The following is a 12,572-nucleotide window of genomic DNA, read 5'->3' as shown; positions in this document are numbered from 1 at the left end:
ATTATCTTTAAACTTTGCATAAATTACTATTAAATTTTAGATTCAATGATAATTTTTATTCTCATACTAAAAAATATGCATTTAAGAGTTGAGAGTGATAACATGCATAACATTTCTCATTTCAGGAAACCACTAGCAAAATTTTGTTTGTTGCATTTACTAATGTACATAAAACACATCGATATACATAATATCATATCAATTTTAAATAACATGATAGCATATATATATATATATATATATATATATATATATATATATATATATATAATTTGATATCAATCCCAAAGCCTAAGGCCCAACTGAAACAAAAACTCAGGTATGTCCTCAAAAAAAATAAATAAATAAATAAAAACTCCTCTCTTATCTCTCTCTCACACAAAGTGACTAACTTGACCGTCAGAAGCTCCCCGCGAGCCTCATGCCGACACCACCCCGCGTTTCTGTTCTTATTTGGTTGGTACTCGAAGCCGGGTCCGACCATGCAAAATAGGGTATTATTGCTCTCCATTTCTCTATATTATTGATCCATACCAAAAATCAGAGGCACAAGAGAGATAAATATTAAAAGAAAACGCCACATATTGAAAGTTGAGAAGGTTGCGGAAAGGGCAAATGGGAGAACTTTTCTTCCAATAAAATAGGAAAAAAGCAATGTGCCTTGCTTACTGCTTTTCCCTACTCCACGCTAAGCCCACCGTCCATACATATAAAACATACATACATACATTTGAAAAAAAGAAAAGAAAAAAAAAGTAAGGCATCACACTTGAGCACGATCCCACCTTCTATACAGACAAAAAGCTACGATTAAAGCTTTTTTTGATTTTTCTTCCTCAGTTGATATGTTGGGGTGTGGGTCTTGTCCCACACACCAAGCATACATAATTCATCTCCACTCCCAAAGTCCAAGAGATTCCCATTCAATGTCCTGAGAAATAATGAAAGAAAAAAAGGAGTCACGTGAGTTGGAAACTTGAGAGAGAGAGAGAGAGAGAGAGAGAGAGAGAGAGTGAGATCAGATCTGCTGAAAGAATAATCAGAGTCATATACAAAAACCCACATGAGTACATAAGCTAAAGGCCATTCTCCTTTGAAAAAATGTTTTCATATTTGTCAATGGGTGGTGGTCTAGTAAACAAAAGGGACAATTTTCAGATCTGGGTCTTCCATGGTCATATGCATTGAGTGTATGCTATAATCTTATAATAAATACCATATTCTATAGTGCAACCTAAGCTCATAACATTCTGGTTAACATCAAGGGTTCATGATCGTCTCTATTTTAAGTGAAATGGGTGATCTACTTTTTTGTCCATATTAGACTTCACGGATCTAATAATTTATTTGTTATTATATCATTTAAAGTTTTAAATAACAGTCATATATACACTGTAAAATGTAAACTCTCTCAAGTAAAATGAAGAGGATCCTATGTGAGAACAAAATTAAAATTACTATTTTAGTTCTGCAGATATAGCAAGTGTCTTCATTTGGTGGAATAGGATTCTTTCCATTTCAGGTGAAAATGAGATGAATTATCTCTAGGTTCATATTAGATTTTACAGAAGATATGCTAGAATCTAATAAAAACTCCATATTTTGCCCATAAAAGTCCACATGGCAAGATGCCACATCATCTTCTTTTTGTTTTGTCTTTTTCCCTCCACAAAAAAAATAATAATAATAATAATGTGGCATCTTGCCAAGTGGACTTTTATGGGCAAAATGTGGAATTTTTGTTAGATTGAAGCATTTCTCATTTTACAGCATATAACGGTGTACATGGCGCCACATTGTTTAAAAATTTTAAATGGCGTGGCAATATAGACAATATATGCACCGTTAGATGCTGTGAAATCTAATATGAGCCATGAAATAGTTCATTTGCCTCTCCATTTCAATTCATGTTCCTCATTTGGTAAGTTGAATGAAATAACTACAAATCAAAGCATTTATGGTCAGTAGTTACAAAACCTTTCTTTCATAGTTGGTGAGGTGTAAATGTTAAGTGTTTTGGAATTCCTTTCTTCTTTTGGAAATAATAATAATAAATAAATAAACAAATAAAAAATCAGCCTATTGAAAACTATAAGCCTAATTGACAACAAAATCAGGTAGGCAATACGTGACACAATTCCGTTCAATTTAGCAAAAAATGCTAATGAAGTGTGTTAATTATAACGGAGTACTAGTTTGAGGAGGTCAAATGTCACTCGTCTTATACTAAAGTGATACAACATTTAATTAGTTGGTTGTGTATGTAACGATCTAGAGAAAGTGTTAAGCACATCTGTCCATGACATGTTACCACAGAAGCTTTATGAAAGATGTAACCTAAAATAGATCTACAAATGACACGTGACCACACAATCGAGCTTCACCAAGTCGCTCAAGCCTAGTAAAATTTTCACCATATAAAAATCTCAAAGTCTCAAGGTTGTAAAGATCAATGTGCAACGTCATTGTACAGCTTGCGTGCTTAATGCTTACTGCTTCTTACAAAAGACCTTATTATATTTCTTCTAAATGTCCCTTTCAATAATAATATTCAAGGTTAGCAGACACCTTGTCCCAACTCCTCGTGAATTCATAGAAAAGTCCGAGTATTTTTCAATGACAAAAAGCATCCTTGTCGGCAACAGACAGAATGCATCAAAATTAGAGCCCTAATACCATGCTAATCCTTAGCAAATATCTGCAATCTCTCAAACATTTTGTTTATCTTCTTCTAAGATATATATGCCTCAAAAGTTTGAACTCTTCACACCTCCATCATATCTATTTTACACCGATTAACGTGATGTACTTTTTCTTTTTTTAAACAATAAATATGAGAAGTCACTTAAAATACGTCAATAAGTGTGAAGAGTAGCATTACACAATATAATCATTAGGACCAGAAATCTCAGATGCATTTATCATGCCTATTTTATACCAGTTGACGCGACATATTTTAAGTGTCTTTTCTTTTGTTTTTTTTAATCAGCTGATACGAGAAACCACTTAGATAAGATCAATGGATGTTCAAAGTAGCGTTACTCAATTTGATCATTAGGACTATGCTAAAGAGGCAAATATTTGGTAGCCCAAGTCTTTCCCAATCTTCCAATCACAACACAAAAAGCTCCCCATCAACAACTATATATTGAAGGGTGACCAGTCACATCCTCACACCTAAACCACACCAAAGGTGCCCCTTCAAACTCACCAAATAATTGAGTTGAATAAAGTGCCCCTACTAGACATAGTTTTAGCCATTGATACTCAAGAGCCTGCTACCAGATGCCATGCCAAAGAAGGATCCGGATATACACCATATGCCAGCAAATTAGTAATTCAAGCGGCCTAAAGTGCAGGGGATCCTCATTCTGCCAAAGAGGTCTAAATTTGGTATCCCAAGTCTTTTAAAAATCTTCCATTCACAACCTAAAAGCTCCACACTAACCACTACATATTGATGGGTGACCTACCAGCCTCATGGTAGCACCTAAATTGTACTCACCACAGTATTGAGTTGAATGAAATGCCCATAATAAAGGCAGAGATGCTGAGCAGCAACTAAAGACAAATGGACAAGGATAACCATTCATTACAATTAAGCTGTCTGAATTTCACAAAATTTGGGCAACCTAAGAGACCAGATAATGGTTCCCACCTACGAAATTCTGACAACCCGGCCAAGACAAGTAAGTCCTATGGCGTCTCGTTCTTAAACTGCTCGAATTTCTGTGAAATTCTGATGACATAATTATGTCGTAGATACGGTTCGCAGAGACAATGGAGAAAGGTAGAATCCAACCTTAATTGTTGAAACAAAAGTAGCAACTTTTTTTTTTTGATAAAACAAAAGTAGCAACTAGCAAGAGCACAGAAGTAACTGCAAATTCTATTCAAAGTAACTGCAAATTGCTGTATTCAAAGTAACTGTCATCTATTCCAGACCCCTTAGCGAAACTGATGGTAACAGTTCTTTGCAGTAAAGAAGAAACTAAACAGACTCAGGCAATCAACTCAGACTCTAACTGAGTCTACTCGGCCTAATTATAACCAAACCAAGAACTCGTCCAAATTCAATCCAAAAAAAAAAAATGGGATCTTTTTGGGTCAATAATTGAAGAAAATAAGCATTCCACTAAAGTCAAGAGTGAAGAAAAAAATACAGCAAGTGATAAGAGTGAAAAAGAAAGCATACCCGAGTTTACTTTAATCCCGGAAAACGACATCATCGGCGATCTCCATCAACGGCAACAAGCAATCGGGGGTGAACTTCCGAGCGAACAAGTACGGATAACTCGAATTCGATTTCCTCAACTTGTACAGAAGCTTAGCGGACACTTCCTCCGGCGTGTACAGATGGGGGTGCCCGTCAAAACTGGCTGTCCAGTTCACCCTCGTGAGCGTGTAATGGGTACACCCACCGGGGTCTTCCATGGACAAAAGCGTCGGAAAGTAGTGCTCCTCTGGGTAACACGTGTCGGCGTTTAAGCAAGGCAGCCGGAATTTCCTCCATAGCTTGCTGTCTCTTAATACCAGCAGCGCGTGTTTGCGGGTCAGCGTGAAAAACTGAGATCCGACCCGGAATTGCTCGAACGGGACTTCGGGAAGCATAACGTCATCGCCGCGAGCGTTGTAGCGGTCGACCAAGGTGGGCTCGTCGGAGAGTATTTCGATGAAGCTCTGATACGTTGGGACAGACGGCGACGAGAGCGTTTCTTTCAAGGTTGTTAACCTTAAAGTGTTGCGGAAAAGGAATTTGTAGACGAAGCGGAAGGAATGCAGAGGGACGCAATGCTGGGATAAGAGAGCGAAGTAGGAATTCAATGGGTCGTCGAGAAGCGCCGTGGCGAGTAGTCTACGAACGGCGGAGATGAGAGCAGGCGACGCTCGCTCCGTCTTCTTCGCGTGCGTTATGAACCGGCCCTGGAATACACCGCCGGGAGGGGTGATTTTCACAGATGGGTCGGCGTGGACGTAGATGTTGTAGAGGTTACCGTTGCCATGGAAGAATTTCTCCCACAGGGGAGCGAAAGAGAGGTCGGAGTTCGTGAGGAAGAGGAAGGCAATCTTCGGCTTGGGATTCGTGGCGGTGCCCAACCGTGAGAGCGTGGAGCGCGTGCGCGCGGCAGATGAAGCGCGGGTGGCCTTGCGGAAGAGGGCTAGGTCGGCGAGGTCGTCGGAGATGCGCGTCGGCGGGAGGATTTGAGGGCCGAAGACGAAGAGAAGGGGTAAGGACAGAAACAGAGCAAAACAGAGGACAAATGGGGTGGATGAAAACATGTTTGTTTGTGGAGAAAGAAAAACAAAAAATTTGGATTTTTTTGATCAGAAAAAAAAAAGGGGGTTCTTAGAGTACAGTGATGTTCATGAGAGTGATGAGTGGAATCTGATAAGGATGATGGAGATATGGGAGAGAAAATATAGGAAAGAAAAAGAAGAAAAAGGATAAAGATGAGAGTTGAAAAAAATGCATATAATTTAAAGTATATGGTTCCTACCTTTTGCTTTTGGTGGACCGTGGAGAAGTAGGACACAAGAAAAGGGGGAGGCTTTTGTACAGATAACAGGCCCGGGGAAAGAAAAGCTGGGATTTGGGTGAGCATGAGTCTTTTTCATTTCTTTACTTTTCTCACCTTCCAAACCAAAAAAAAAAAGGCAGGGGCTTTATTATTATTATAATAATTATGGGAATTGATGGTGGGTTAGGCTCATAGATGCTTTACTATGCTTGAGGAGATTTTCTTAAAAATTAAGTTTGAGTACATTTTTTTTAGTCGAGTATTTCAAGTAACATATGTTATTAGAGCAAGTATTATACTATTGACTGATAATTTGACGAAGTGATAGTGAAAATTAATTATTCTATTCGCACTTGCAAAAAAAAAATAAGTTGGAAAAAGCCTACGTATCTCTTTCAAACTATTACTCAATTGACAATATTTTTTTCAAACTTTTAATTGCAATAATATCTCAAAGACCAGCAAAAAGATAAAAAATGACCCTAAATATTTTTTGATGATACAAAAGTACTCCAGTAAATTCGAGATTAAAAAAAAAAAACTAAAAATTTCAATACCCTAGTTTTTTTCTTTTGAAAAGAAAATAGTTTTAATTTTTTTTATTAATGATATTTTTGTCATTGGGAAGAATATTGACAATTTTTTGTAGTTTGAGAAGACATTATCTCAATTAAATTATCAATTTAGTGATATTTTAAAGAGGGTATATAAATTTTCTCAAAAAAAAGAAAGACTAATTTTTAGTCCTGATTATATAGTAATCTACTAAATAATTACATTAGGAATTGTTACCTGGATATGCATGAGAGTACAATTACAGTTTTATGGAAAACAAATCCATTCATGAATGATGTGCTGTCATTGTTGGTTGGGGATTTCTTGCCTTCTTGGCGTCAGTGGCAAGTTTACCCACCATCAAAATTTTCTTTCAATTTAAGTTTGAGGAGATTTACTAACCAAAAAAAAGTTTTGAGTAGATTTTTTCAATTAACTGACATATGTTATTAAGGCGAGTAATATTGTTTTATTTTATTTTTTTAAGGAAATATTTCAACTTTCATTGATATCTTTAAGATAGAAGAGCACGTTGCTCTCGAGTTAGAATAATGATATAAATCTCTCTTGTGTTTCTTTTGAATCCTTAAAAAAATGATGTGGCTATTAAAATCACCATTGAGCTTATGATTGATCATTATTAGATTTTAATCAAATGATGATTTTAATACCCATATCATTTTTGGAGGGACTCAAGATGGACACAAAAGAGACTTTTAGAATTACTCCTGAAAGTTACGTCACAGATATAATTAAGAATTTCCTCCATCCACACGCTTTTTGTGACATCTTTACTAGTGGCCTTAGCTAACCTATGCGCAACACAATTAGTCTCTCTCTTGGTATGACAAATTTACCTTTAAGACAGAAGAGCACGTTGCTCTAAAGTTACACCACAGATATAATTAAGAATTTCTTCCATCCACACCTTTTTTGACATTTTTAATGGTGGCCTTAGCTAACCTATGCACAACACAGTTAGTCTCTCTCTTGGTATGACAAATTTACCCGCTCATTAACCCATTTATTTGCTCCAATTAAGACCATTGAACTCAACTGCATTGACTACTTGCAACTAATCACCCTCCAAGATAATACTTTATAGCCCAAATCACAACTAAACTCCGTTACTCTCAAAGCGTCCGCTGTTTCCGCCATGACAAGCTCGTTTTAAAGTTTAGAGTATGACATCTAAGAGCACTAACAAAACCTTAGTTTAATAGACTGAATTGAAAAAATTTATTATAATCTAGTTTAACAGAAAATATTATGCTTCTAAACCACCAAAGTTTCTTAAATGGTTTAAACCTGATAAACCATGTTTTGTTTTTTAACAAACAAAACTTCAAAAACCATGGCTACAACTTTGATACGGTCCTCAATTTTGTAAGAACAAAGGTTTTTTTTTTTTTTTTTTCAAATTGAATTGATATAGCTAATTAGAAAATAGATGTCACATAGAAGTTATGCTTCAAGATATGATTTTATTCAAATTTAAAATAAATAAAGTGAGCTTCTCTTATACTCTTTCCTCCATTTCTCCTCCTCATCTCCTCCAATCCCTCACCACTCTTTTTCCTCATCTCTTCCATTCTTTGAAGGGCCACAAACCAAACAAACATAACCTAAATATCACCATGTAAAAGGCATATATCCCAATCCTTTTGAGTCACACTCTCATATTTTGCCTGATAAAACTACTCCAAACAATCGGTTAAATAATTATTTATTCTAAAAGTTTAAGTTGATATAAAAATAGTTAATCTTTTTTACATGGGATTTCTCTAAAGCTAGGTCTGTCGAACCCACTTTTATAGAATAAACCCTGGATATTTGCAATTGTTTAGTAAATATTTTAACATGTTCTCTCATGTGTGAGTTTGTTCTCCCTTAATAAGTGAAAAAAAAAAAAAAAAAAAAAGGTGATGTGCCAAATAAAAAGCATACATATTTGGTAAAAAAAATTTAAAAGTACTTCTTTAACTTTTTTATTCTAAAAATTGCCAAAATACACTTTTAGAAAAAACTTAAAAATTAAGCTATTTTTTACTTAAAAAACTCTATTCCCCGACGCAATCCCAAACATGCTTTAAGTATTTGATTGAAATGAGAGGTAAATGACAAAAACAATATTAGAATTCATAACTACTGTGTTACATTACCACTTATCCCAAAAGCATTTAGATAATATTCTAACACGATCGTCTTGCTCGATCTAAAGTAACCCTCCATCTTTAGTTTCTTTTGATTCCCTCAGCTTAGACTTCCACTCTGGATGGTTCTACAAGAAGCATATCATTGGTCTGTCTCACTTTGTAAAAGCCCCTCTTGGTAGTAAAAATGAGAAAAATGAAACTAATAAAAGACAAATTATTACACTTTGTAATCCATTTTAGCTGTCTCCACTAGATATAAAAAAGGGAACCATCTAATTGGCTTTACTTTCTATCACAGCATCTCTTGGGCACCGCCCTCTTTGTGTCCCTAATGCATATGATGTTGATGTCTTTTTAGGCATAATTAATTAACTAATTATAATTAATTCTACCCAGAATATACTCGTTTTTTATATTTATATTTGTATTTTGTCGTTTATATGTACTTTTTATTTAGTGAAAAGTTGCGAGTCTCTATTGACTAAATAATCAATTAAGAGATAAGATTATTGGGTAAATTTATTTGCTCTTTTATTTTGAGTTATTGATTGAAGGTGGTAGAGTGGTTGTGAGTATTCAAGCATGGTCTATATCAACAAGCTAGAACAGTTGGCTTTGACTGGATGCCGGATGGCACTTGGATGATTGGATCGAATGGTTTCCAACTTATTCCTCTGTCACTATATATCTAGTTAGGGTGCCCACGCCGCGTGCAAATTTTTTTTTTTTTTTTTGGCATTAAAATATTAAATTTTTTTTTTCCTTCATGGCGTGCTTAGCACGCCGTGTAACCTGTATCGGCTCATCTAGTTATGGAGAATTTTATTTTATTCTTATATTTTTAATGTTTAAAGTCATAGTTATTAAAAATAAATAAAAAAAATAAAAAAAATTCACAGTTATGTTTAGAAATTTGTTGGGAAGTATAGCTTTTAAAGTAAAAAAATAACATTTTAAAAAAGCTTTAATTTTAAGTTTCTTTCAAAAATGTGTTTTGGCCATTTTTAGAGTAAAAAAGCTAAATAAATATTTTTGAAATGTTTTACCAAACATGTCGGCTTTTCGTTTGGCACAGTTTTATAGGTATTAGAAGTACATTTTATCCTCCCTAACCAATCTCAATCTCAATCTCAAATAGGCTCTTAGTATAATACCATACAACACCACACTTCGGTACACTTAACATTCCTTACCTTTCCATAACCGTAACAAGTGGCACGTAGTTCGACATTATGGCCTTGCCAGAACCGCATCACCACAGAAAGCAAGATACAACATGAGTGTCCATGATTCGTTAGGGTTAGTAACCAAATACAATACCCCATAAGAGCACGGCCCAATAACAAAGGGTCAGCTAGTGGAGCCCATGAAGAGGAAAGAGAGCCCATGTCATAAAAAAAATGAGTTATTGAAGGTAAGGGAACTATTCTATTCATTATACAACCACAAAACAATCTTCTAAGTTTTATCATTCTTTTTTCTTGAGAGATTATTTACTTAAGCATTAGTGTGTTTTCCTATCAGCCTAAGCTGACGAAGTTACTAGCCAAAGATTTCCTCTAAACTGGGTTGAAAAAAGTTTTTTCTAACTCAATCTATAAAAATGACATGTATCTCTTTGTATGTGAGAAGCACGTGCTTTTCTTAATTGTAATGGCAAATTTTTGAAGAAATTTTATTAAATGCTATTTAAAAAACATGTTATTCTCACATGCAAACGAACACGCCATTTTTATAGACTCAGTTAGAGGAAGTTCCTCCAACCTAATTTGAAGGAAAACTCAGTCTCAAGGTTACGAGTAATTCTATAAGTTACTCTTATGTCCCTCTTGTGTCACTCTAAGAATGAGGTTGCTTTTAAAATCACTATTTGATTAAAATTTAACATTCATCAATCACAAGACTATTGGTGGTTTTAAAAGCCACATTATTCTTTGAGTAACACAAGAAGAACAAAAGAGTAATTTTTAGCATTACTCCGATGTTACCCATGTATGTTCCTTCCTATTATAGGTTCAATTGGCTTGGAGTATAATGACCCCAATTTTAGGCTAAAGTAATTCGTAGCCATATCCTAGGTAGATGGGCGCAAAGAGTATGAATTAGTTACTTTAATTAGTTAAATAGATCAAAATACCCTTCAAGTATAAACTAAATCATTTAATTTTAAAGCTTTGTATCAAATGACATGATTGGATTATTAGCTTATTAGCAAATTATTGCTACGACGGCATATGATCGGATTTCCACAAAAGAAAAATTATATTTTACACTAGATTTTAACTTTATTCTGTGAAAGAAAATATTTTTTTTTAAGAAAACAAAAAAAAAACCGTAGTTCTAATAACCCTATGTATAGATTTCTACAAATTTAAATTTTGAAAATTTAGTTTGATATGGAAAATTAATTATTTTTATAAATTTAACTTGAATTCCTTTGTTATGAATTTGGCCATGCTTATAGCCATATTCATACTAACAACTTTATTTTTTGCCTCCTCGGTTTTATTTTGTATCACAGATCTCGATAATAACTAAAAATAAAAATAGCACATCCGTCAAAATTCTATAAAAAAATTGACGAAAATCTATGTTAGTACTCTAAAAAATTGGCACGTGTCCATATGCATAATTAAAAATTAAAAATTAAAAATTAAAAAAAAAAACTAAAATGATTAAAAATATTAAATAATTAAATAAAAATTGAAAAAAAAAAGACGCTGGAAAAAGGGTGGTTGCTCACCCCCATTTTGCCCTAAGGGGAGGCCGACCACCCCTGGCCGGATTGGGGGTGGCCGAAACCACCCCCAAGGCTACTCGGGGTGGCTTGGCGAGCCACCCCCATTTGGTTTAGGGTGGTTTCGACCAACCTAGACCAGCCGACCTGAGGTGGACAAACCACCTTGGGGGTGTAGGTGGTTTGGCCACCCCAAGGTGCTCTGCCTCTCGACTCCCACTGCCGGCGTATAGTTTTTACGCTCTAGTGAGTGGCTTACATGTACTAGTCCTTCATTGTGTCCCCACCACCTTCCTCCGCCTACCATCCGCTGGATATACTATTTTGGAATTTTATTTACTGTCTTTTTAATTTTCCATTCTTTTTTTTTTTCTTTTTATGGCTAATTTGTTGTGCTTTTTTTTTTTAAAAAAAAAAAATTCTTTTGTTAGAGTTTTCCCTCTTTCTTTTGATCACTGATGGTATTGTTTAATTTCTTCAGCCAACTACTGATGATCGTGTGATAAGCCATTTTGGGTTTTGTTTTGTTTACGAAACTTTGACTTTTAATATGGCCTCTTTTGACAGTTTCAGTTTGTCTGATGGGATGTGTCATTTATTACTCATTCCCAACGGTTCTTATAAAAACTCTGTCACCTTTTTTTTAATTACTATTTTATAATTCTCTTTTCCCTTTCCCAACATTGAAAAAAAAATAAAAAAAATAAAAAAAATAAAAAAAAATTCCCTCCTAGTAATGGGCCTCTAGCCCCGAGATAAACCCAACAAGAGCCATTTGACAGGCAACATTGTGACGTCCAGGCCTAATCAGGCTCCTAGGAAGCCCAACAACTAGGTAACCAGTAATTCCGTGAGAGTTCATTTGCTTCCTTATCACTTCATCCACAAAAGCATGGCATAGTCATCTGACATCCCAATCTCACTCACTTCCCACAGTCTCAGCAAAATATCAAATATCAAAATATCAAGCAAAATATCAAATAGCAAAATATCAAATATCAAATATCAAATATAAATTACGTTAGGCTTTGGTACACATGTCATTCTTTTACCTCCCTATAACACTAACAAATGGCATTTAATTTAACATTGTAGTCTTATCAAAACTGTATCACCACAAAAGGCAAGAGACGACATAGTATGATTCGTTAAGGTTAGTAACCAAACATAATACCCAATTAGAGCATTGTCCAATAGCAAGGGAACACCTGGCAAAGCCCATGCGGAGGAAAAATCTCCCATGACATGAAGAAAAAAAGTTATTGAAGGTATGAGAACTATTTCAAAACAATCTTCTAAGATTTACCATTTTTCTTCCTTGAGAGGTTACTGACTTAAGCATAAGTGTGTTTTTCCATTAGCTTGAGTGGTAGAGTCTTCCATGTTACCATGCGTGGTAACGTGGCAGAATCTGCTGACACGTTACCACGCATGGTAACGTGTTAGAATTGGCACGTTACAATTGAATTGTAACGTGTTATTTTCTGACACGTTACAAAAGTTTAAATGGTCACGTCCAATTTCACACCACGTCAGACACGTTATCATATACACATTACTACACTTTAGTAACGTTTTAACACCTTATACACGTTACTAATGGTC

At 35.0% G+C, this 12,572-nt stretch overlaps 1 protein-coding gene across 1 annotated transcript; it reads right to left on the bottom strand.

Annotated features, from left to right (window-relative positions):
* Positions 1-562: 562 nt before the first annotated feature.
* On the bottom strand, positions 563-5,537 carry LOC132190623 (glycosyltransferase BC10-like). The gene is made up of 2 exons (XM_059605667.1): positions 4,196-5,537; positions 563-931 (listed from the first exon to the last, which is right to left on the bottom strand). The coding sequence occupies exon 1, from the start codon at positions 5,278-5,280 to the stop codon at positions 4,207-4,209; it is 1,074 nt and encodes a 357-aa protein (XP_059461650.1). The 5' UTR covers positions 5,281-5,537; the 3' UTR covers positions 563-931; positions 4,196-4,206.
* Between the last annotated feature and the right edge of the window lie 7,035 nt (positions 5,538-12,572).

Source organism: Corylus avellana, chromosome ca1 (assembly GCF_901000735.1).
Source record: "Corylus avellana chromosome ca1, CavTom2PMs-1.0".
Lineage (NCBI taxonomy): Eukaryota > Viridiplantae > Streptophyta > Magnoliopsida > Fagales > Betulaceae > Corylus > Corylus avellana.
The sequence above is the reverse complement of the archived record's forward strand: the minus strand, read 5'-3'. Positions and strand labels throughout refer to the sequence as shown.

Excerpts from the sequence above, each read along its gene's own strand:
- LOC132190623 (XM_059605667.1), bottom strand. The coding sequence starts at position 5,280 with ATGTTTTCATCCACCCCATTTGTCCTCTGTTTTGCTCTGTTTCTGTCC.